General features: G+C 38.3%; 1 protein-coding gene across 1 annotated transcript; it reads right to left on the bottom strand.

Moving 5' to 3' along the window:
• Window positions 1–16,098: 16,098 nt before the first annotated feature.
• On the bottom strand, window positions 16,099–21,342 carry LOC149254208 (uncharacterized). The gene is made up of 4 exons (XM_089454722.1): window positions 19,662–21,342; window positions 18,479–19,239; window positions 16,934–17,071; window positions 16,099–16,851 (listed from the first exon to the last, which is right to left on the bottom strand). The coding sequence occupies exons 1-4, from the start codon at window positions 21,340–21,342 to the stop codon at window positions 16,099–16,101; spliced, it is 3,333 nt and encodes a 1,110-aa protein (XP_089310848.1).
• Window positions 21,343–26,896: the final 5,554 nt, after the last annotated feature.

Below are 26,896 nucleotides of genomic sequence, written 5' to 3'. Positions count from 1 at the left end.
GCATGTACTGACTCTCTGACCTGCCTATTGTCATCATCTCCATCAGCTGAATCAAGTTTCCCGTAGCCTTTAAGCTTGCCTCCAGGAAATGTTTACTTCACATGTGCCTGAATGGGTTGTGCCAACTCGGCATCTGTGAATCGGGGATGAATCCAGATAAACCATGCTCCCAAGGGTCTGATGTTTCTTGGGGATATGTCCTTGCACCGTCTGCCCAAACCTTTGGTGCGTTGCCTCTGGGTGTCTCTACTTGTTCTTCTTCGAATTGTATTCCTTGGAAATTCATTATTTAGGCTTTCTTTGAATTGCTTGCTTCTCTTGAGCTTGCTCCTCTCTGTATGGACTTTTGTCTTTTCGAGGCCCGTTGTGACCATTGTTATATCTAGTAGAGCACAGACACACATATAATCGAGGAAACAATCTCATTTTTCTATCTTCATATTGTAAATTAACATGTATTTATAATGCAAAACAGTTTCAAGATAGTCATTGGAGATGAAGTCACATTTTCAACTTTTGTATATTTAGCTTAAAATACTCTTCTATCTTAAAATAGCTTTTGTAGCGTTTTAGTTTTTATTGTATGTGCATAGTAGCATACTTTTTCTATTGCCTGGCATGAGTTTTGGAAACACTACTAATTTTAAAACATGGCTAATTATACAAAAGTGGGCATTCAATGTTATGCCACCCCCGTTAATGACCATTTTGTTTTTACCTTTGCACCTAACTAATATTTTTGAAAGTGGAATCGGAACAGGAACCGGCTGAGGGTCAGACCAGGACCAGAAGTGGCTGGAAAACCAGATTGAAAAACCAGCCTAACTGGTTTTTTTGGTTTAAAATGTCATGCCGGTGGGTGTACCTGGATGAGCTTTGGTCAATATTGAAACCAGACCCAAATATGTCGATTCAGCACCCGAACCAAGCTTGGACTGGTTAGTTCTGGTTCAGCGTGATTGGTTCTGATAACTCTGTATCAAGCATATCCTTCCCATGGCTGTTATTTAATTTGTAAATAGTGTTAATATATATGATTGAGTAGTAAGTTACTGTGAATAAGGGATGCCCTTAGTGATCTATGTAGATATCCTATTTAATGACAATAAATGCTATTCCTTTTTTTGCATCACTTTCTTCTATAGGGCCGTGTGACAGTACATGCCAAATGTGGTATAATCACATTATTCTATGGGAATATCCCTTTTTTTGCATACATGTCATCAGCATACTTGGACTTGCTGATGCAGGTGATTCGATATACTTGGCATGCATGACTGCATATATGAAAAAAATGCAAGAAAAAAAATGAAAAAAATGCAAGAAAAAAAATGAAAAAACATTCGGGACAGTAAAAACATTGATCACCATAACTCATGATTTTCCATATGTTCGGGACAGTAAAAACATTGATCACCATAACTCATGATTTGCAGATAGATAATACATATTAAAATCTAAATGTAATAGAAAGACACCAAAAATGTTAAATCTGTTCAAAACCCACCGATGCCCATAGGACACTGGCTTGGTGCAATATAATAATATTTCAAAACACAATGTATCCTGATTGCACAATACAAATATCAGAACTAAAAACTATTGAATACTAGTCTACTAGCATTGATACCTTTTGCGAGTCTATAAAATTTCAAAATACTATGTATCCTGATTGCACAATACAAATATCAGAACTACAAACTATTGAATACTAGTCTACTAGCATTGATGCCTTTTGCAAGTCTATCTCAAGATTGAAGGTGTGCCGTACTATATTAAAACCTGAGTACATAGCCTGGTTTCGAGTTTGGGTTTGGTAATGAGTAGGTTCAATTCCACTTCAATTTTGCAAGTCTACTAGCATTGATGCCTTTTGCAAGTCATCTCAAGATTGAAGGTGTGCCGTACTATATTAAAACCCGAGTACATAGTCTGGTTTTGAGTTTGGGTTTGGTAATGAGTAGGTTCAATTCCACTTCAATTTTTATGACGAGTCCTTTAAAATCCCCTTAGGCTGGCTGCTTGGATACAGTCTACAAAGTCAGGCTACAGTGGTGACTTGTCCATGGATACAAATCCTGTGGGCCATGGCACATGCTACAACTTGAGTTGTGGGTTGTGGCACAGGCGATAGGTTAACAGCTTAAGCTATAGGACATGGCAAATACCCTAGAGGTTGGCCACAGTGATGGACTACGTTGGTGACTTGTCCATGGATACAAATCCCGTGGGCCATGGCACATGCCACATACTACAGCTTGAGTAGTGGGCTGTGGCATAGGTTACAGGCTACAGCTTGAGCTATGGGACATGGCAAATCCTGTAAAGTTTGGCCACAGTGATAGCAGTAGAGGTTGGCTACAGTGATGGCAGTAGGCTCACGGACTACAACAAAAGTTTTTGTGGCTCATCAGCTGTCGACAAACAAATATATAATCCGTTTGGCAGTGGTAATTGAGGGTTGAATTTGCACTAAGCAGAGAGTCTAGGCTACAATTGCTGTCAAGCGACTGCATGGTCAAGGGTCGGTAGCAATGGAAAGAGGGTTGGTGGCATCATGAGCAATGGAGGCAAGGCTGCTGAGTGAGCAGGATTCTAAGTCAAAATCTCTTTTTTTTTAATAATTTATAAAATTTGAAAAAAATAATAAACCCATTTTTTCCATTGAAGTTGGCCATGAGGTTTGATGAACCTGATCAAACTAGAGAAACTTTTTCATGTTTGCCAAGTTTCTAACCTCAATGTTGAAGTTCGGAGAACCTTGTGACATAAATTAGAACCAATTGTAGCACCTATGCTGGAACTTTCCATTGGGGTTCTAGGTAGTTCTACTTCAGCAAGTGATTATCTTTGGTGGTCGGTTGAATCTATCCTTCTTCTGGCCAATTCAGATCTTCCCCAAGTAAAACACACTCTTCATCTTGAACCCATGTCTGGACTCATTTCGATAATGGATTGATGTCACTCGCAGAGAAAGGTTCCATATTTAATGGTCTCTTCAACTTTTTTTAGTACACTAGTTTGATGTTATATGGACACCTTGTGCAACACATTAATTACCAAGGTTAATGGACGAGTATGGCAAGTATTGACTTTGGGATACTGAAGAGTACTTGCCATTGGTGGGGAGTATAATGACTCACGAGTATTAGTCGGTCAATACACAATCTATGGGAATCGGAAGGGTATTGATTCGAGTACTTGTCTCATGGGCATACTTGGTAGCACATGGAGTCATACTCGTGAGTACTAGGGAGACATACATGGGATTATTGCAATTATGCTTAAACAGGCTGTGGCTAATTGGCATCCCTAGGTCAAAGATGAACAGTAGGATCTCACTTGAATGTTGATCTATCAAGATCACTGCGCTAGATATTTGCCACAATTTATGTTCCTCCTTGCAACTGCTGAGTCCCTTGTTGAGAGCTGACAGTGGAGTGATCCATCTGCATGCTATTACTTGCACAATGTCCATGTGCAATAGTTAGTATTTGTGGAAAAGGGATCTATGATGATGACCAAGGGGGCCTGACAAAAGCCCCTTGAGCAGGGCAGGAGCTATAACCTATTGTGGTGAGGCTGGGAATGCACCAGTCCAAATACAGTGATGATATTGACAAGCGATAAGAAAGACTGATTTCCCTATTGCTACTATCATATTATGCATTAAAAAATACTTTGATTCCCTATTGCTATTCTCATAATACGTGCTTATAACTTATTAGGCTAGTTTGTAGTAGGCAATCTAAACCTATTTGGTTTGGAAATTGAAACATATTGGGTGGGAGGTTTGATCATAAATTTGATCTTAATGGCCTTCTCAAGTAATTTGTTAATTGAGTCATAAATTGAAAAATGGACTAATACTAGGGTTGGCCTTAAAATGTTTCTATTTTAAAGAATTTGGTATTCTGTTCTTAGCTAGATAACCGGATTCTTCCTATAGGCCCCACGAATCTCGAATCCATCGTGTCCAACACGATTCTCTCGAGATTCGTGTACAAAAACCATGACATGTCGTGTCCTATTTTGACATGTCAAATCCGACTGCGTGTCACGATTTTGGCAGATGTCCTGTTTTCCAGGACTTGTTAGGCGGCAAAAGTGACCTGCACGGGTATGAAAAGGCTGCATTTGGTCATTACAGCCACGCATATTTTCATTTGGCAAGCGTTTTGGCAGCTTAATGATCAAGTCTAGGCCCTAGTATTGATATGCTATTCATGGTAATGTTAAATTCTTAAAGTAAAAGGATGAAATTGCATCCTTTTACTTAAATTTTTAACATTACCATGAAATGACTCGGGATGTTTGAGAGTGGTTCCGGCCTCATTGGATTTCATATGGAGAAAGTAGAATTTTAGATTTCATTCAAAATCCAGCAGACTCATCAGTTTTTCAGGATTTTAGGATTGGGGGATTGCAATGTTTCCATTGAATTTTGTCATGTATTAGGGTATGGAACTCGTATTTAATCAAGAGCACCAATCCCTCTATGTACCTTGATGTTAGTGACATTGGTTGTCGAACTCCTGTATCATGACCCTCCTAAAAATGTACGCATCACTCAAACAAAATCTTGACTTGACATGTTATGCTTGTTCTATCTTATGTTAATGCTTAAAGGGTGATATTAATGACAAAGATACCTTTGGATATTAATGCTTAGAGGGTGATATTAATGACAAAGATCCTGATTTTCCAACAAGACTAAAAAATTAGACATTTCTCGTGGTGGCAAGAGGGCCAAGCATAAGAAATAGATAATAGATTGACATGTATTTGAATTTTGTATGTACTATGCATGCTAATAGCTATAGATGAAGATCTATATTTGAAATCAATAAATTTGTATCATTAATTAAAATTTGTGTAAGAAATATCTAATTTTTAATATATATATATATATATTTTTAATAAAATAATATATAACGAATCCTACGTGTCTTGTTCAGGGGGTCAATGTGCCCGAATTTGACACCACGAATCCCGAATCCCCGTGTCAGGTGACTTAGGTTTTAGGATAATATTGTCAAGGCTTACTGCCTAGAATTTAATTACATTTTATTTGAAACATTGATAAATGTCTCTACTTTAAGGAATTTGGTATTCTGTTCTTAGGATAACACGACCAATGCTTTACTGCCTAGCATTTAATCACATCTGATTTTAAACATTGCTCGTGTATCAACATACGCCATATGGGCTTGCTTTGTTGCCAAATAGAGCTTAAAGTTAGCTCTATTGATACTAGTTTTTTAAGTTGTTTCTTTTATACTCGGCGTAATAATCAATATTCTAATAATTTACTTACAGGTTATATGTCATAAAGTGTGTGAGAAACATAATTGTTCATCTATCAAATGTCTCATATTTTTATTCTCTTAGGATTTTATCTAAGCCTATTTGTGTGAGAAATATCTCAAACAATCATCTATAAGACAAGGAACTTTATCCTGAATTTCTCCAAATTACCTTGAACATATCTTCTGGACCTCTCTGTGCCAGATGATAGCTTGCAAAGTTTAAATTGCCCTCCTTTCTGTGCTGGCCTTAAAGTAACTTGTCTGCTGTCTGGAGGACAACTGTGCTTGTCATTTTTGAACTTTTCAGCACAAGTTGGTAGAATTAAGCCTGTGGCCAGAAGACGAGGAACAAGACGGAACCAACAATTATATTCTACTGTTTTAACTTTTCAATTAATTAAAAAAATATGAACTTTTCAGCACAAGTTGGTAGAATTAAGCCTGTGGCCAGAAGACGAGGAACAAGACGGAACCAACAATTATATTCTACTGTTTTAACTTTTCAATTAATTAAAAAAATATAGATATTTTAAAACTTGAACTACGTTTGCCAATCAAAGAACAAATGGACGACTAAAGAATATTCTTTATTTGAAAAAAATCACTATTTCAATACCATTTTTCCGATTTGATGAAAGAACGAAGATTTTTGACATAAAAGAACAGGTAAGAAATTGCAGAATCTGTAGATGAATTTTTGAGTTTCTCTCTTTTAGGGATCTATTTCACTCTTCGTTTGATGTTTCAACGGGACATCATTTTCTACACAACTCAGAATGCGAATGATACGTTCTTGTGGAAAACTCGATGTAATTCCCTCATCATCTATGGTCTGTTCTTGTGGAAAACTCGATTTAATTCCCTCATCATCTATGGTCTGTTCTTGTGGAAAACTCGATGTAATTCCCTCATCATCTATGGTCTTGGGTTGTTAAATCCTTTCCTAGTGTCACTTTTGGCTTCAGTCCTGGTAATCTTGGTGTGTATATGCCTGTATTAAATTTAAGAACCATGAGGAACATCCGAAGGAAGGTATGGGTAAAAACCGAGATGTAGCCATGTGATTTAGCACATAGATAACTGTGTAGGATATCAAATGGGTAATGAATAACTACACAGTACATAGACATCAACCAAGACCGTTGAAGTCTTGAGGAATTTTAGAGCAGTATATACTATATAGTGGTTTTCTCAAAGTATGGAGTTTAGACTTCTCTCAAGTCTTCGGCCTTCATCCACCCAAGAGTTGGGCAGGGCTTGGGAGGGGTCGAAGCCACTTTGGGGGGTTGCACCTTTGAAGCAGCCATTGACATATTATAGTTGTCAAAAAACAACATGAGCCCTAACCTTCTTGAGTGTAATTGTTCGGTTGAGGTTTTTATTGACTCTAAGCTTGTTACTGTGTGTGCAGAGGTAACTAAGGAGTTTGGCTAAACCATCAGAGGACAATCACGGATTTTGTGGTTCATGCTTTGACAGCATAGCATTATTCACTTTGACATCAGAACGATATTCAATAGATTCATGTATCTAACACGGTGCTTCACCATTTTATCCATTCTTTTACGAGGATATTCTCCATAGCCTTGGGCATATTGACACAAAGGTAAGCATTTTGTGGGAGTATAGGGTTAAAAATCAAGTTGGTTTGTTTGAATCCGCTAATGGGCACCAAAGTGCACTCCAAAAAAGGCAGGAACTGGAAGCTATTTAACCTTTCGTAAACATCCCTCTAGTTGCTGGAATTGGTGAATATAGAAAGTTAGAGTTCCCGTCAGTCCAAAACTTTGATCAAATGTTTGACTACCTGGATGGATTCAAAACTGGGCAAAGACCCTAGGAATTGAGAGCCATCTAATTTTGTAAAGTTAAAGTTCCCATCAATCTGAAACTTTCATTGAATTTTAGACGATCTGCGCGGGTTAATTTTTTTTTGCTTTGGATCATGGTCAAACTCTGCTTTTATTTCAAATTTCTGCCTCCTAACAAATTTGCGGTCAGAAAGATGGTCCATTTGCTAAAAGATTAGATTACCCCTAGGAATTGCATAGGCGGTGAAGGGAAATCAACCTATGCGTATATGAATGTGCATAGTTAGTAAGTGGAGAAAAATAAAAGGCCTGTACACACAGAGTGAGCCTAAACCTGGAGTGCGACGCTGTGAAATCCAAAGCAGAGTTCAATTGAACCGCATTGAATGGAGTTGTGTTGAATGAATGTAAGTTCTTCATCCTGAGTGCAATGCTGTAAATGATTGTATATGCACGGTGACTTTACCGATGTTTGGTTGACAAATTAATTGTGTAGGTGAATGGTTGTTAACGTGTGAAGCTTTGTGTTCAACATGCTCCATAGGGATGCCAAAAGTTGGAGATGAATTTAGCATCATTGTTGCAATGGATATGAGCAAAACCCAAAATTAATTCAGACGCATGAAAAAAGTTTTCTTCCATCTTGCATGAAGTTGGTTTTTTGGCAAGGCGTGGGGTTCACCTTCATTGAAGAAGCTATCATTCATTGAAGAAACTATCAACTACCACAAAGAGATCGCGCTTCTGCATTGGTAGCTCTGTTAGAAAATTCGTGGAGACAAATTATTTATGGGCCCAAAGGAATGTGCAAGCCTGCTCCTGTGTTGATTCAGCAATGAAGCAGCCGACACAATTCTATGGTGTGGAATATGAACCCAGCTTTCAACACCATTGGATATGCAGATACTGTGTATCCAATGGTTTTTATGCCAACATAAATGTTATTGATGACAGCAGTTGCATATTATCTGCCTTGTGTTAGTGGGTACAGGGCCAAAGGGGCTCCTCGTACCAGACTAGTAGAGGGCAAGGCTGGCAGAGGGGTTCTCGTACTAGTATTTGAGCTAGCAGAGGGCTTAGTATGTAATTTGTAATGCAGTAAGTTAACAAGGGACCAAACTGAACCTCTTTATGGCAGAAATTATTTCTCAAATCTGCATATTGCTCCCCCCGTACTAATAAGTAGACTGGTAAAGGGCTACTTGTACCAGGAGAAGGACTAGCAGAGGTTAATAGGGGAAGGCTGGTAGAGGCTTTTTTGTATTAGCACGAGGGCTAGCAAAGGGCTTTGCATGTGACTTGTAATGGAGTAAGTTACCAAATGAATAAACTCAAATTTATCTTGCAATATTTTTTTTTTGGTACATTTGGGTGGAATTTTGCTGGAAGTTATAGTTCCACCTGATTGAAACTTTTCCATTAAGAATTTTTTTTTTGGTGCATTTAAGAATACTCAAAGTACCATTTAAGAACTTAAAGTGCTGAATTTCAAAAAAATAAATGCATAAGAGTGTAACTTTATTTTGTTAGAAAAATTTAAGCCTTTGAAAGGTTGTGGAGTTTGTGCATTTTTCAACTCTCTCGGTGCCTAATAAAGCATCCTCTAGCAGAGACTTCTTGCTGTTATGTGATTCTTGTCTATGGTGAGCACTGAGCACCTGGCTGGAACATTAAATGCTCTGCATGCCGAGGTGTGCACTCTTTGGTGCACTCTTTGATGCAATGCATTTAATGCTTTGCAGTTGGGTGTTTAATGCTCGCCCTCATCTACCTTCATGCATGTGGAGGTTGATAGATCCAATGCATTTAATGCTCTGCAGCCAAGTGCTTTGCAGTTGGGTGTTTAATGCTCTACCCTCATCTGGAGGTGTGCACTGATAGATCCAAGGCATTTAATGCTCTGCAGCCAAGTGCTTTGCAGTTGGGTGTTTAATGCTTGCCCTCATCTACCCTCAAGTGGAGGTTTGCACTGATGGATCCAAGGCGTTTAATGCTCTGCAGCCAAGTGCTTTGCAGTTGGGTGTTTAATGCTCGCCCTCATCTACCCCATGTGGAGGTTTGCACTGATAGATCCAAGGCATTTAATGCTCTGCAGTTGGGTGTTTAATGCTCACCCTCATCTGCCCTCATGTGGAGGTTTACACTGATAGATCCCAGGCATTTAATGCTCTGCACCCAAAGCACTTGGGTGTTTAATGATCGCCCTCAGCTACCCTCATGTGGAGGTTTGCACTGATAGATCCAAGGCATTTAATGCTGTGCAGCCAAGTGCTTTGCAGTTGGGTGTTTAATGCTCGCCCTCATCTACCCCCTCATGTGGAGGTTTGCACTGATAGATCCAAGGCATTTAATGCTCTGCAGCCAAGTGCTTTGCAGTTGGGTGTTTAATGCTTGCCCTCATCTACCTTCATTTGGAGGTTTGCACTGATAGATCCAAGGCATTTAATGCTCTGTAGCCAAGTGCTTTGTACTTGGGTGTTTAATATAGATCCAATACATTTAATGCTCTGCAGCCAAGTGCTTTGCAGTTGGGTGTTTAATGCTCGCCCTCATCTGCCCTCATGTGGAGGTTTACACTGATAGATCCCAGGCATTTAATGCTCTGCAGCCAAGTGCTTTGCAGTTGGGTGTTTAATGCTCGCCCTCATCTACCCCCTCATGTGGAGGTTTGCACTGATAGATCCAAGGCAGTCAATGCTCTGCAGCCAAGTGCTTTGCACTTGGGTGTTTAATGCTTGCCCTCATCTACCTTCATTTGGAGGTTTGCACTGATAGATCCAAGGCATTTAATGCTCTGTAGGCAAGTGCTTTGTACTTGGTTGTTTAATATAGATCCAATGCATTTAATGCTCTGCAGCCAAGTCCTTGGCTTTCACCCTCATCTACCCTAGGCTTTAGCCTTGAATCCATGAGCAGTGTGTTTGAGGAACCTTCATGTGGAGGTTTGCACTGATAGATCCATGGCATTTAATGCTCTGTAGCCAAATGCTTTGTAGTTAGGTGTTTAATATAGATCCAATACATTTAATGCTCTGCAGCCAAGTCGTTGGCTCTCACCCTCATCTACCCTAGGCTCTAGCCTTGAATCTATGAGCAGTGTGTTTGAGGAACTTTATGTAGGTAAGCCTATAGGCAGTTGCCGTTGTGATGTCAGTGTTTGAGGAACTTTATGTGGGTAAACCTATAGGCAGTTGCTATTGTGATCTCATAGCTTCAATTCTGAGGTCGCATGTTTCAACAAAGGCGCCTACGATGTTCACATTTTCTCAATATAAGAAAGGTGAAATATATTCGTCTTATCTTGATTAGAGTAGTTGGGGACTTCTTAAATTTGTCTTATCATCATTAATAACAGTGTCAGTGTTACTGTGGTTGGAAATATTTTAAATTTGTCTCTTTAACTGCGCATTAATAACCGCTTATCATCATTAATAACAGTGTCAGTGTTACTGTGGATGGAAATATTTTAAATTTGTCTCATTAACTTTGCAGTAATAACCGCTTCGAAGTTACTTACAGCCAACTGTCAGTAAGCCCGAAAACATTTTGGCATAATAAATTTGGAGATGGTGATCTCTAGGAGAAGAGAACGTCCTAGGTATTATGTTTCGAGGGTTGAACTACTTACAATATTGCGAGCTTTATCCACTAGCTTCCAGATAAGATAAACCAGGGAAGAACTTCCATGCCTAAGGAAAAGCTTCCAGATAAGATAAACAGGGAAGAACTTTCAAGCCCAAGGAAAAGCTTCCAGATAAGATAAACCAGGGAAGAACTTCCAAGCCTAAGGAAAATAAAATAAGGTGTCGTCTACTGAGGTGGAGGAATTGACCCGTGAAAAGTGGCTGGAATCTGGCCAAAAAGTTTTGAAAAAGTATAGCAATAAAATAGTTTTTGAATCAAAAATAAAATAAGGTATCGTCTAGTGAGGTGGAGGAATTGGCAGGTGAAAAGTGGCTGGAATCTGGCCAAAAAGTTTTCAAAAAATCTAGCAATAAAATAGTTTTTGAATCATGTTTTTGATGCTGGAAACAGATTCAGCACCATCAAAAAGACCCCAAAGACCTTCGGGTATCCAAAATCTTGAAAATCTTGAAGTTTGACAACTGAAACCTGGTTTACTACCGGATTTTTATCAAAATCTGGCTGGAATTACCATAATTTTCAGGGCAAATTTGCAGACCTGTTAGACAACGGCATAAAATAAAGCCTAACGACGGCATAAAATAAAGCCCAACGAAGATAACGCTAGTGGAATAGCATCCTTTGAACCAAGGAAGAATAGCGCTGTTATTACTAATACTGTGATTTAAGCAACACACTGAAGTCGTACTTTCATTTGCACCGAGGACTTACGGACATGTTGATGTCCTTGGATCATATAAAATGTGTGGCTTGTAAGAACTTTTTATAACTGTTAAATACAATAAATAGTAAATGTTCCAAGAGTTTGCAACCAGGATCATTTGATCGAGAGTGATGCAACAATAAAGAATTCGGTGGCCATACGATATTGACAGTAGTGGCATCTACGGTGTAAAGACTTCATTGTCAGGATTGTCCAACAAGGCGCGGTCTAAACGCTAGCTAAAACGACGCATCCGGAAGGTAAAATAACATGTGAACAAGAACTGAATCTCTTGTTAAGATTGCAATTTTGACATTTCGAGTAGATTTGAAGACCCCATGAACCTGTAGATCACACCAAGATGAGACTGTAGATCACACCAAGATGAGATTTTAATTTCGATGCAATGCAATTTTTGACATCTAGTGTTTTCAGAGACCCAAAGGACCTTTAGATCAGATGAAATTGCCATTTTTTGACATTTCGAATGAATTCGGAAGACCAAGAACCTCTAGATCGCACCTTTGAATGGACGGGGGTGCAATTTTGATGCGATGAAATTGCAGGGTCTGAAAATAAGAAACACTTTTGAAAAGTGGGAAAAGAAAACTTGGAAAAAGCACCTGAAAAGTGGAAAAACCATCTAAATGTGGGGGTGTTTTAATTAGTCTTTAGCCCAAGCTGCCCAACAGCGCAGCCTAAGGAAATAGGAAAAAAATTGTTAAAACTGTCTGCACAGAAAGGAAAAAAAATGTTAAAGATGTCTGTCCTCCTGTGCATTGGCATTTATGTAGATTTTAATGGTCATCGAAATTGCAGGGTTTGAAAATAAGAAACACTTTTGAAAAGTGGGAAAAGAAAATTTGGAAAAAGCACTTGAAAAGTGGAAAAACCATCCTAAATGTGGGGGTGTTTTAATTATTCTTTAGCCCAAGCTGCCCAGCAGCGCAGCCTAAGCCTAAGGAAATAGGAAAAAAAATGCCTAAGGAAATAGGAAAAAAAATGTTAAAGCCGTCTGCACAGAACGAAAAAAAATTGTTAAAAGAAAAAAAATTGTTAAAGATGTCTGTCCTGTGCATTGGCATTTATGTAGATTTTAGTGGTCAAATCATTGGAGGAAAGTAAGTGTAAAAAGATGAATCCTTGTCAATTGTTTCATATACCTACCTCATTATTTCATATACTTGTCAATTGTTTCATATGCCTACCTCACTATTTCATATATCTACCTAATGGCAGATCTGTTCCATACACCAAAATACCTCACAGCAGATTTGCTCCATACACCAGCACAAATTGAGATCTGTTTCATTCAACAGATCAAATTGGTGCCTAACTGGCCTTTAAAGTTAGATTATAATTAATTGCCTAACTTATCCAGGCCTTAAAACTAGATTTTAATTATTAATTATTAATTATTAATTATTATACAATTCAATTAGATTGGATTATAATTATTAACTATTGCACAACTCATTAAGTAAAATTAGATTATAATTATTAATTATTACATAAAATTCATTCTTACAAACTGTGAGAAAACTTATTAGTCAATGGATGCTATTTGCGAATGTAGGCTCACTCATCACTGGTTGCTATTCACGCATGCAGGCTGACTCATCACTGGCTGTTATCGGTGAATGCAGGCTGACTCATCACTGTTATTCAAGGAAAACCACGTCACTTGGAATTAACCACGTGTGGTCCGTAAGGAGGCGGGCCTGCCAGAAGCCTGACTTACTCATCACTGTTATTCAAGGAAAACCACGTCACCTGAAATTAACCGTGTTTGGTCCGTAAGGAGGCGGGCCTGCCAGATGTCTTTAGTTCTTGGGCCGTGAACCCGAACCTATTTCCATAAGTACTGAAAAGAAGAGTTTGGCCTCACATGCCAACTTAAAAAATTATTCTATTTGTATAATAATAATAATTTTTTTTTTTAATATTTTTAATCACACATAATTATAATAATCTATAATATTTGAGCCATTTTTAATTAGCCGAAACGCATCCTGGTGTATGAAACCCCTTGTTTATTTGCTGTAAAAGGTACCGCTGTTATTTTCAAAGGTTTACTGCCCTACATTCGCAAAACTTCCGAACAAACTACTCTCTGTTATATCATGAACTTGCCTATTCTGTGTCAATCATAAACTTGCCTAGATTTTAGAACAAACTAGCTTTCGCAACAAATTAGCTCGAAAAGAAAAAATTAAATGAGGTAATGTTTCATAGAAGCAATCACTGACCATTTTCACGGTGGTTCTGTTTGGACAGATATGGCATCTTCCTCTAATTCTCCTTGCATTGCCTATAAAATTTTAAGAAGAAAGTGCAATCTAAGTGCACGCCTGCTCATACCAGCGTGGTCAATTCTTCAAGTTTGTTGAGATCTTTGTCGGAGCCAAACTACAACACCCAATGCAAATTTACAGGATAGAGAGCCTTCCAAGCGCAAAGAAATTAACAGTAATTCCGTCACCAGAAGCAACGAGCAACCGAACGCGTTTCTATCTTGTAACTGGACTTAAAGTCATTAAATTTGTTGAGGTCCCTGAGAACAAAATGCACTATCAACACCTGAATAAGGGGAAGAAAACGCACAATCACCGACGCAATGATGCAATGTAAATAATAATTAAAATATATGTATGCTTTTCCGTTGTTTTTCCTCAAGTCATATGACGAGAGGCGGGGACTAAGCTGCTTCACTCTCTCTTTACTAGTCTTAATAAAGCTGCTTGGAAAATCCCAAGGTTCTGCTCTATTTCTTCTCAGACACAGAGTTTGCTGCCACTCGAAATAACCCTGCTTGGGCAATCTCAAGATTTTGCAATTCTTCTGAGCCAACATTTACTCTCGAGCGGTTCAGTGATGGTGTTGCATCTCCTGATCGTTTTTGTATGAGACAATCTCACGAGTTGGCGCTCTTTTGTCAACGCGTACATAAATGGTTCTTGTGTTCCATCTCCTGCTGTGCTGGATTAAGTTCTCGTAACCATTGGTGCTGCTCCCTACAATCAGCCCCCGAGTCTCATGGTTCTTGTGTTGCATCGCATCTCCTGCTGTGCTGGATTAAGTTCTCGTAACCATTGGTGCTGCTTCCTACATTCAGCCCCCGAGTCTTTTGATTCTGCGCTGCATACTTATCCTGTAGCAATGCGAATTGCTATCGTGCAGCTCTCTGTCAAGTGCAGGATGAGGTAGCAGAGGATCCTGTCTTAAATGTGCCTGACAGATCCGCCGCATTGCCCTTCTTTGTTTTATTTGGATGCTTCGAGATGAAGACGCATGAGATATAAAGCTCGTGAGATTGCAAGGACTTCAACCCAGACCGTCATTAAGAACATCTTTTTATCAATTTAATTACATTGTATAGCCTGGGAGGGAGAACTAATAAGCCATGTTTGCATTCACGGTCCAGTGAGATACACTCCAGGGGCAAGAAGTGTACAGTAAGTTACTTTAGGACAAAGAGGCGGTTTCAGTCCTATTGTTACGTCTTGTCATCAGGCCCAGATGGCAGCAGTGTTCTACAATTTTTCATAATATTTTGTGCTAAACCAACCTTTCATAATATTTTGTGCTAAACCAACCGGGTTTTGATAATATTTTGTGCTAAAACAACAGGTTTTTGAATTAAGACTTTTGTGATTCATAATAATTGGACCAACATTTTTGGTAAAAATCACATAAGAATTCAAACCAGTCAGTGTGGGTCCATCTTCATGACAAGATGAGGAACCAGATGCAGACATTGTAATAAATAGATGTCGAGGGCTCCTAACTAGCCGTTAGGGTTAGTTGCTAATTTTACTAAGGGCAGAAATTAGAAAAAGTTTTGAAAAAAAATAAAGGAATCTAATTTAAGAAATTAAAAATTATTTCTAATATTATAAACTAATAAGTTAAAATAAAAACTTATTGAAGCCTTTTATAACCCCATTAATGAATTATATAAAATATTAATATTAATGGTTCGGTCATATTCAATATTAACTAGATTAAATTAAATAATTAAAAATTATTTTAATATTATAGACTAAGAAGTTATAATAAATTGATTAATAAACTAATTAACTAATAATTAACTAATACTTATTATAGCCATTTTAAACTTTATTAATATCTTATTAATGAATAATATAAATTTATTTATTTTTTTTTTGTTTTTTTTTTTGTTTTCTGAGTAAAGACTATTCTATTAAGTAAAAGAAAGAGAAAAATATTTACAAAGAGGTAGCAACCTCTGAGGGGGCTAAAGCCAACCCTTTGTCTGAGAAATTCCGGCCCTCGTCATTTGACTGATTGTTTACATAAATAGAAACTAGAGCCCAAGAATCATTATCCCAATACAGCATCACCCAAAAAGCACCTACACGAGGACAATAAAGCATTACAATAGCAAAAGGCTGACTAGGACATCCGGGGCAGCACAAAACCGCGTTACAAAACCACCAAGTTATCGGACCGCCGACGACCCACAAGCGGTTTCCGTAAGCGCAGGCCCGATAAAACCTCCCGTTGACGCGTGGATTTCGCCTGACGTCATCAAGTCCAGCTTTTCGGGGCGTAAAGTTCCGCCAAAAAAGGTCTTCCGAAATCCTCCTCCGTCGTGCGATCTTCTCCATCAATCCTCGCCGTTGATTGATTCTACCCGAGGTAGTAACTCTGCATTCTTGCTGTTGGCCTTGCCCGGAGAACTGACCCACTCAATCATTACATTGTCTTCAACGTCCGTAATACTGCGCCCGGGAGGCATCACCGGATACAGTACTGTGCCGGAGAACTTCGCCGGTCCACAGAAAATGACCTCCTCGTGTGAGGAAGTTTGCTGAAGACCTTCATCTTCTTCGTGACCTTCATCATGCTGCATCTCTGGAGGATTGGGAGGAACCTCTACCCTGCCTCCTTGGGTGTCCTTGGAATTCTGGGAGAGATTTCGATCAAATGAATGTTCGGCAGAGCTAGGAGGGTCATCTTCTTCCTCTGAGAAGATGACCGTGATAGTGGCCGAGACAGTAGGCTTGTGAAGCTTGCTCTTGAAAGTGTATCTGGAGGTGTGGCGAGAACTGGAGTGAGAAGGACCAGAGTGGTCAGAAGGTGGAGAAGCAGGTGAGACTGAGACAAGCCGGGAGAAGCGTCGAGGAGCAGGACCTCCCCTTCCTCTGGCCCTCCCCCGTGTGCCTGAATTTCTTCCCCTTCGCGAACCGCCTCGAGGTCGAGCCATACTAGCAAGAAGAGGAAAGCAGGTGAGGCCGACCTTTTGCAGGTATTGGTGGAGCGTTGATGGCCTCTGAATGCTTTGCTCTGTATTTGACTCCTGAGAACTAATGCGACCTAGTATATCTCTGCTAGAATGAGCCAGAGAGAGTGCTAGGCTCTGGGCAGTAGATATAAATGTTGATATTCATCCAGTTCCTCATTAATGAGACTTGATGCCCTGACAAAAATCGCCTACTTGCTCTGCGATGGCGGCCCATTCCAACGTCGCTCGTACCGATTTCCTCCCTCAGCATAGCTTGATAGCATGCCAGCATTAATGAACCATCATTGCCCACCTTATGCCGCTTGCGCCAGCCTGTCACCTCGCCCGCTACCATCTGCTCATGTATTGACATTAACTTCTCATGCTGACCCCCGCATCCGGGTGTGATTCTTGTCCTGACTGAATATCTCTTGTTAGTATGGAATGGAAGGTAGAAAGTTGATTCTCGGAGGCTATGGCTTGTAGTGATCTTGCAAAGAATTCTTTCCCATTGTCCACACCAATATTGGCAAGAAAATCTGCAAGTTTATTCCCTTCTCTTCGGATATGCTTGAAGGAGATAGCTTGGTTGTTGTTGAGCCATTGTTGAAGACGCTCCAATCTAGTGGCCATTCTCCAGCTGTTGCTTACTTTCTGTACCGGTGATCCCTATTGAATTTTTAATGCCATATTGATAAGAATTTGGGAGTCCCCTTCAACTATCAGAGGGAAGAGCTTTTGCTCCTGTGCTAGAATTAGTCCTCTCCATAGGCCTTCCAGTTCCGCTGCATTATTGGTATTCCAACCTATTGAACCAAAGAATGATATGAGGGGCTTACCCTGGTGATCTCTAATGACTCCACCATATCCTGTTTGGCCAGGATTTCCTTTCGACGCTCCATCAAAATTAATTTGAAACACATTGATTGGTGGCAGGGACCAGCTCGCATAGTTCCCTTGATGATTGGATATATTTCCTTTGGCAGAGGTTAGATCTTGCAATGTTATCTGCCAATTGTCCCATATCGCTTGTTCCTGCGGATGCGATGGGAAGTCCTCCTTAGACCAGCCTTTAATAGATAAAGTTTCTCTGATATTGTGGTGTATCCCAATCCATATTTGCTCCAATGTCATTGATTGATTTTTGAAAATCCTGCTGTTTCTCTCTTTCCAAATGTTCCACATCAGTAGTCCCGGTATGATTTGCCAAAGAGTGTTTAGAACTTTGCTTTGATATGGCCCTTGAGTCCAGTTGCGGAGGGTATCGGTGATATCCCCCATCACTCTGCTATCCCTCTGACATCAGAATATTACCTTTTCCCACAATTTCCTTCCGAGTTGACAGTTTTGCATGAGGTGTAGAGCTGATTCTTCTTCCTGATTACAGTTGAGACATATAGATGGCCCATAGAAATTCCTTTTTTCTGAGGTTATCCCATGTTAGAACTCTATTGTGTGAGAGAAGCCACAGAAAGGTTGAAACCTTTGGCCAAATAGGAGGATTCCCAATTCTGTCCCATATTTTGTCTTTGACTACTCTGTCTTTAATAATGATTTTGTAAGCTTCCTTGGTTGTGAAGGTCCCCTTTTCCTCATATCCCCATCTAAGAGTATCCATACCTGCTAGCTTTAGAATTTTTCTTTTTTGAAGCTCTGAGGATAGAGAAAGTTGAATCTGCTCCGAGCTATGAGGTAAGATATGACAAGCTTCTTTCCATTCTCTATAATCTTGGGTGTTTTGTGATTTCCAGAAATAGCTTACCTTGTCAAGCTGGTTGATTTCCCGTTCTGCAATTCCTTGTATGCTATCTTTGAGATTTGGAAGCTGCTGCCATGAGTCTTCCCAAAACCGTGCTGAAAGGCCATCTTTCACTTCCCAGAAGCTGTGTTTTTGAATTAGGTCTCGATGTTGGATTGCTGAATTCCAGATGATCGAGCCTTTACTGACCTCCGACATTCTAATTCTCTCCTCTAAGGGCAAGTTTCTAGCATATTTCGCTGTCCATAAGACTGCCCAGGGGGTGTTTGAGTTTGAGAGCCATCTCCACCAGATTTTTGCCCCCATAGTTTTGTTGCTTTGTTCAGGATCTCTTAGCCCAATCCCTCCTGCTTTTTTAGGTAAACAAGCCTTCTTCCACTTGACTAGAGCCCACTTTCTGTTTGGTCCCGAACTTCCCCATAGGAAGTTACGCTGCAACTGCTTGATGGCTTTGAGAACCCATTTCGGTGCTGCCAGGATGGAGAAAAGGTAGAGAGGCATTGATTGCAGAACCGCTTTAATTAGCACTGTCCTACTGGCCAGATTTAAAGCTCTGTGAGTCCAGAGGAATAGTCTGGCCTCCAGTTTTTCTAAAAGGCTGGTCCAAGAAGAGTGCTTGAGAGCTGAAGCGATTATAGGAGCTCCTAAGTATTTAGAAGGAAGGGACGCTATGGTGAAACCGAGAATGCGTGCTATAACTCGTTGGGTAGAGGGAGGAGTGTTTAAAAAGAATATCTGAGATTTGACATTATTGATGAAGGCCCCTGAGGCATTCGAAAAATTATCAAGAATGGCTTTAAGGAGCGCCCTTCTTGCACAGAGGGGTGACCGAATAACATATTATCGTCAACAAATTGTTGATGCGAGACAGTGGGGGCTTGGTGGAGGGCTAGACCTTTTAGATTGCGGGAGAGAATGGCCGATTTTATGTTGCGCCCTAGGCCTTCTGCTAAGATGACAAACAAAAAGGGCGATAAAGGGTCCCCTTGTCTAATGCCCCTAGTGGGACGAAAAGTGGGGGACGGAAGACCATTGATGAGAATGGAAAAGAATGAGGAAGAAGATAGAAGATTGCTGATCCATCTGATCCAAGGTGGGGCGAAGCCAAAAGCTTTGAGGATTTTTTGCAAATAATCCCAGCTGATACTATCAAAAGCTTTAGATAAGTCAATTTTTAGAAGCATACTTGGTTGTTTTGATTGCTTGAGAGAATGTATTATTTCATGGGTTAATATGATCCCATCTGTGATCTGTCTTCCTTCTACGTAACCAGATTGTTCTGGGGATATAATGAGCGGAAGCATGGGCTTCAGTCTCAATGCTATGACCTTAGAGACAATCTTGTATATGATGTTGCATAAAGCGATAGGTCTGTACTTATCTGGAGTGTTGGATTCCTCTGCTTTGGGAATTAAGGCGATGAAAGTTGCATTCAGGGCTGGATACATCCATCTAAGCGTACGCGATTCTTCCACCACCTGCCAGACTTCCCATTTGATTAGTTCCCAGAAGTGCTGAAAAAAATTAGAAGTAAACCCATCTGGTCCTGGCGCTTTCTCTGTTTTGAGTTGATGCACCGCTGTTTCAACTTCTTGAAGACTAACAGATTTGAGAAGGAGAGTGTTGTGATCTTCAGTGATTAATCTTGGTATCTGCCCGATAATAGTATCGATGGCCTCTGTTCTATCTATATTGGGTTCTTGATTCATCTTCTTGAAATAGTTGATGAACTCCTGTTCTATTCCTTCATGGGTTTCAACTTTGGCTCCCTGTGCATTGTAGATGTGGGAGATTTGGTTGATCATTCTTCTTTGGACGGTGGTTTTGTGAAAGAATTTCGTATTCTTTTCACCTTCCTTCAACCATCTGATTCTCGATTTCTGCTTGCATAGAATTTCCTCCTGGAGATCTCGTTCAAGGATTTGATTCTCTATAACCTGCTCCTTCTGGATTAATTCTTTAGAACGTCCTTCCGAGATCATTTTTTGCTGAATATCTTTCATCTCTTGGGTGAGAAGTTCCTTTGATTTGAATATGTTGCCAAAAGTGGATTTGTTCCAGCACTTTATTTGCTCTTTGAGGTGCTTCATCTTCCTGTGGAATATAGACATTTTTGTCCCATCCGTTGGATTGAATTTTTGCCAAGTTGATTTGACAAATTCATGGAATTCCGGATGTGTCAACCAGAAAGCCTCAAACCGAAATGGCCGTCTTATGCTACTGCCTGGTCGGTTCCAGTTTAGGGCTATGGGCCAGTGGTCCGATCCTGAGTAAGGGAGGATGAAGGCTGTAAATTCTCCCCCTATATGCACTGCATTGTCGGAAATCAGAAATTGGTCTAGGCGCGAGGCTACTTGCATAGGTGCTGCGCTTTTGTTATTCCAAGTGTGGAGGCCGTTATTTGTAGGAATATCTATTAGCCAGTTATTTTGAATGAAATCCTTTAATATTGAGCCGTCCCTGTTTGTTCTGCATCTCCCTCCCTTCTTTTCCTCTATAGAAGCAATCATGTTAAAATCTCCGCCTGAAACCCATAGCGGATAAGTCCTTTCGGCATTAAGCTGCGTTAATGCTTCCAGGATTCCTATCTTGTGCTGGCTTTCTTGGGGAAAGTACACATTTGTTATGTGGCCATGGATGTTAGTCCCCAAAATATGAAAAATAGCCTGTATGAAGTTTTTGTTAGCATGTATGTTACTTAATTGGATCATTCTTGCATCCCAGAGCACTGCAAGTCCTACTGAGGCTCCTTGAGCATCTACAGCTGTGACTAGCCCCCCCGGCCAGGCTTTTGCTGCAACTTTTTCCAAGACTGCCAAGTTACATTTTGTCTCCTGCAAAAAAAGGATTGCTGGTTTTTCTTCCATAAGCATATTTTTTAAAAGTCTTCCTTTCTTTGGGCCATTGAGCCCTCTTATATTCCAAGAAATCATCTTCATTGGGAAGGTTTGGGGTTGTTTTTATAGTACTTTGTTAGCTTGGCATATCTGCCTGATTCAACCAAGACTTCACCGATCCTGATGGTTCTTTCTAAGGCCGTTTTTCTTCCTCGCTTTTTGCTGTCTTTGGAGATGAATTTCCCATCCCATTGACTGCTGTTTTGAACCCCTAAGGAGTATTTCTTTTGGGCTTTGTTGAGAACTTCCACTAGGTTATCCACCTATCTATCAGGTATTTTATCGAAATTCCCTGTTTTGCATGCTTGTTCTAGACCCAGAATATCGAGCTCGCCAATATCAATTGATTATGTGTCCTCATCCATGATCTGAGGTTCTTGATGACTTTCTTCTCCCTCCATCTCTTTTTCTATAACTGGGTTCGTATTATCTATCTCCATTTGCGGGGGGTTCCAGGTCTTTGACACGGTCTTGGTAGTATTGCCATCTTGTTCCGCCGTCTTTTCCCCATTTTGAGATTGGGTTCTTTCTGTTTTATCCTGGGTAGATATTTTTCCTTTGGAGTTCAAGAGATCCGAATCCTTCACCTCTTCGTTTGCCAAGACTTCAAAGCTGTTGCTTGTGGAGGGCTTTGATGGGTCCTTTTGGACTGCCTTTGTCTGTACTGCAGGTTTTTTATGTCCTCTTCTTCGATTTGTCACCTTTGTAAAACCATCCAATGGATGGTTTTCCTGGTTAACTTGCGCTGGAGGGATGCTATTTAACGGGCAATCTCTATAAAGGTGTCCTAGATCATGACATTTTCTACATCTAAAGGGTACATGCTCATAATCAATTAACTGAATCCATTCCGTATCTTCATGATCGAGACTTACCGTATTAGGCAGGGGTTGCTTTAGATCCATGTAGATGCAGATCCGTGCATAAGAGGTGTATCTTTGCGTTTTTGTGTCTTCCGCAACCTTCACAAAATCTCCCAGTACGTTGCCGATAGCTTTGAGCGAGTCTTCTTCCCAATACTCCCATGGCAATCCATACAGCCTGATCCATACCGGTGCCCAGCTTAGATCTTCCTTATCCGGATTGAATCGTGCGACCCATTCTCTGAGAAATAACCCTGCAGAGTTGAAGAAGTACGACCCTTCCTCAAATACTCTGTTTTTGTCTTCCAAGCAGTTGAAGACTGCAGTAAAGAACCCCTTTGGCCCCAGATGCAAGGATATGTGTCCTTTTGGGTGCCATTTAACATTAATCCAGGCTCTCAAGGCTTTCTCATTGGGCCAAGAACCTATAAATTTACCTATGAGAGCATGATCTCTCATATATTGTATTCTGGCGTTGATTCGATGACTGGGTAGCTCCACTTTTGGCCGTATCGTGGCTACTGGCTTACATGTAGATGAGCTTACTTTTGGCTTGTCTGACTGTACCTGTTCTGTCTGCTTTTGCTGACTATTGTCGTTAGTCCTCTCAGTACGCTCCTGTTCTTTTTCTGGACCTTCGCTGTGCCCTGGCTGGATGTCGTTTACTGGAGGAGGCATCCCTCCTTCCCCCTGGCGGGGGTTCATCATTGTCGTCTGCCAAAGCCTGCAGCCTGTGAGCTGCTGCTCTGCCACTATCAGATCTGGTGGCTTCCGTCCAAATGTCCTGCCGTTGCAGGTGTTTGCAGAAACCCTAGCGTCGAATTGCCGCACCAGTCTTAATAATATAAAATATTAATACTAATGGTTTGGTCTTATTCAAAACCCCAATTATTAACAAGATGAAATTAAAATAATTATATTAAAATAATTATAGAGATATAGGGGATCAACAAATAAAATTAAAATTAAAAAATATTTTGTCGTAAACTTATAAAACGTTTACTTTATGGCTATTATTTCTGTTTCGTTAGTTGTGAAGAAAAAAAAGAATTTGATAAAAAAGTATATATATTTGAAATATTGAAATTTACATCAAATGATATAAAAATTCATGTTTTGGAAATTAAATCTTTAAAAAAATCTAAAATCATAATAAGATAAGATCAAGGTTGCATCAAGCCATGCACTAAATGGTTTGTGAGACCTCTTGTTTGTGAGACAAGGGACCCATTGCCGTGCAACGATTTGACTATGAAGGCATATATACTCTACCCCTCTGGTTTTGAACATGTGACCGCTCAGGAGAAAAAACATGCTCTTGTATATATTATTGCATTTATATTTTAAAAAACATCGAGAGTGCCAAATTAGTTGCAGAGTATATCAAAGTATGCATATTGTACACAAATTAAGATAGAAATGACATCCATAGTACATTAATGATCAATTTTCGAGCATCAACCATCTAGAATTTAAATTTTTCTCCTCTTGTTTTGCCTTTGCCTCTACTTCGATTCTCCAGGGATATTAGTCAACACTGTCCAATTTTGATCAAACTTTCTAAAACGCTATGACAAAGGAGTTCAACAATCAACACCACCAACACGGGTACATATATTGTTTAGTGCTCTTGGTTAAATGCCAATCACACACCCTCATACATGATATAATCTAATGAAATACCACGATCCCATTGGTCCTAAAATCCTGAAGTGTGCTGAATTTTGAATGAGATATGAAATTTTGTTTTCTCGTATAAAGCTTGATGAGGTTGGAATCGTTCTCAAACACTCCAAGTCATTTTATGGTAATGTTAAACATTTAAGTAAAATGATGAAAATGAAAAAAAGAAAAGAAAATGCCTAGTGGAACTATTGGAATCGTTCTCAATCACTCCAAGTCATTTCATGGTAATGTTAAATATTTAAGTAAAATGATGAAAATGAAAAAAAGAAAAAGAAAATGCCCAGTGAAACTATGTGAGCGGTTTAGGAAACTATGGTCAAACTCCGGTTTTAGCTTGCAAAACTGTGCCAAAAGTGTCGTGGTTCCAAATCAGAGCAGTTCCACTCAAGACGTAAATTTGCCTCTTGAAGGAGGGCTCTTCCTGTGGATAGGATGAAAGGCTTTTTTGTATTTAAAGTGAAAATCATATCTATGCATATATTTATAATAAAATATTATAATATAATAAATTATTATATTTTTTCTAAATAAGAACATTAAAAAAATAATGAGAATTAGCTTAAAAAATTGAAGTTTCTCTTATCTTTTTCGTTTGAGCCTTATCTTTTCTTTCCTTCTAGGGTTTCGCCTTTGGCTCAGTGTTTTTCTAATGGTCATGTTCTTGACCTTCTTGTTTTTTAAAATGTTGTTAGCTAATTTAACAACTATAGAATAATATTTAATAAAAATAAAATAAAATAGCATTCTTGTCTCTATGGAATTAAATAAATTAATAACCAAAGAAAAACTTTCTAAGACCCCCTTTACTTATCCCTAGGGATTTTAATTGACTATATTAAAAAAAATAAAATTATTAACTATTTAAAATTATTAGTTTTCTAACCCTTGAATTCTTTAATATTAAAAACTTTTTAACTATTAATTGAAAATTGATTTATTTATTAATATATATTTATATGTCCCTTTAACTTATAATTTGATCAAAATATATTTAAATATTCTTAGGTTTCTTTTATAACTAACTAATTTTATATATTATAACTTTATAACTAACCATTTTAGATTAATTAATTTAAAATTGTTTTATTTTTTAATTTAATATTTATTAATTTATTTCACTATATATTTATAAATATAAGTCCTTTTAACTTATATTCTAATTAAAATATAATTTAACTATTTATAAATTATATTTAACTAACTAATATTTACAACTTTATAACTAACTGTTCTAGATTAACTTATTTAAAATTAATTTATTTTAATATATATTAATTTATTTCAATATATATTTACAAAATATGTCCTTTTAACTTATATTTTAATTAAAAATATAATTTAACCATTTATAGATTACTCTATAACTAACTAATATTTATAATAACTGTGATAACTAACAATTTTAGATTAATTTATTTTTTACTTATTCAAATTTAATTTTTCTAATATATATTTATAATTATAAAATGATCCATTTCGTAATTTAATGAGAATATTAACTTATTTAATAAAGTTTTTAACCCTTATCTAAGTGAATTCGCTGTTTCTTGGTCAATTCTAGTCCAATTTTAGTCGTTGCCGTTATAGCTGTTACCTGGTCTAGAATGTTTTGCTATCTATTTAAGATGAAAAGTGAGATCGGTTCATTTACCTTGTCTTGAACCACATTAGCTGATTCGAAACGCGTGACAAAGATTTTCTTCATGTAATTTACCCTGAAACTCTACTTAATAAACATTAAAAAATAATGAGAATTACAGTTTATAATTTTGAATAATTAGATTATTATATTTTTTCCAAACAAAATTATAAAAAGATAGTGACAATTATAGTTTATAATTTTGAATAATTAAATTTTAAGAAAATTGAATTAATGTGTTTAAACGTCTTTGTTTCTAATTTGAAATAAATTTGACAAAGTCTTTTTAGTTTTCAATTTTCAACTAGTATTTCTTAAGGTTATATTTTGAATTAATAAAAAGTTTAGTGGTATTGGACGAGAGAATTTAACAAAAAGCCATTGATGATTAGAAGACATGGCTAGGGATCTTACCTATAAGAAAATATCTATTATTTATTTTTATGTTTTGGTTTGAAATGTAATTCTTCACCCACTTAAATCTATCACTGATAACGAGATTGTGGGTGCTTTGCTCCCTTTCAATTATTTGAGCTCAATCTAATTAATATAAGAGAACTTACCTATTAATGATAAATGATAACGAGATTGTGGGTGCTTTGCTCCCCTTCAATTATTTGAGCTCAATCTAATTAATATAAGAGAACTTACCTATTGTGGTGATTTGTGAATTTTATTTTTGCTTTACTATGTATAATGCTTAATCAACCAAGATAATATGATGTAAATATTCTATACTAAGTGTTTTAGTATAAGATGAAATTGAGTATTCAATTACAGTTTGTATAACAAACCAAGATAATATGATGTAAACATTCTATACCAAGTGTTTTGTACAAGATGAAATTGAGTATTCAATTACAAGTTTGCCTTGTTATTTGGATTTATTTTTTTCCACTTGAGTGCAATCTCTTTAATTAGTGTTTAGACCACAAATGGGAGTCACTAATTCGTCTACCTCCACAAGGTTAATTACACCCCTTCAATTGGTTCTTAGATTCGCCATTGGAGTCTTGATTTCTTTTTGTGTAGTAGGATTTTATCTTCTCCTTGGATATATTCCCATTTTGCTATAGAGATCTATATTATCAATTGGTGACACTTTTAAGTGATGCTTCTAGGGTCTTGTCTCTTGGCTAGATCGAAATAGACCTTTTATTTTCTATTATTTGATTGAGCTCTTGATTTCTATTTGTTGATGGTTCATCTTTAGTAGAATTACACCATATGGGGTTTCAACTTTGTTTTTTATTGGTAAAGGAAACTTTTTTCATGTCTTTCAAATCATGCACATTGCGCTCAAGGCAAGAGTAGATCATGTGCCCAAAATCAAAAC

This window comes from Pinus tabuliformis, chromosome 7 (assembly GCF_031772625.1).
Source record: "Pinus tabuliformis cultivar Carrire ecotype Pingquan chromosome 7, CPIR1, whole genome shotgun sequence".
In the NCBI taxonomy this organism is placed as follows: Eukaryota; Viridiplantae; Streptophyta; class Pinopsida; order Pinales; family Pinaceae; genus Pinus; species Pinus tabuliformis.
This window is presented reverse-complemented; position numbering and strand designations above follow the sequence as displayed.

Excerpts from the sequence above, each read along its gene's own strand:
- LOC149254208 (XM_089454722.1), bottom strand. The coding sequence starts at position 21,342 with ATGGAAGAAAAACCAGCAATCCTTTTTTTGCAGGAGACAAAATGTAAC. Across the intron at positions 19,240-19,661 it reads CAAGCAATCAAAACAACCAA|GGGCCTTCATCAATAATGTC; the intron begins GTATGCTTCTAA and ends CGAATGCCTCAG. Across the intron at positions 16,852-16,933 it reads GAATGGGCCGCCATCGCAGA|AGCCTAGCACTCTCTCTGGC; the intron begins GCAAGTAGGCGA and ends TCTACTGCCCAG.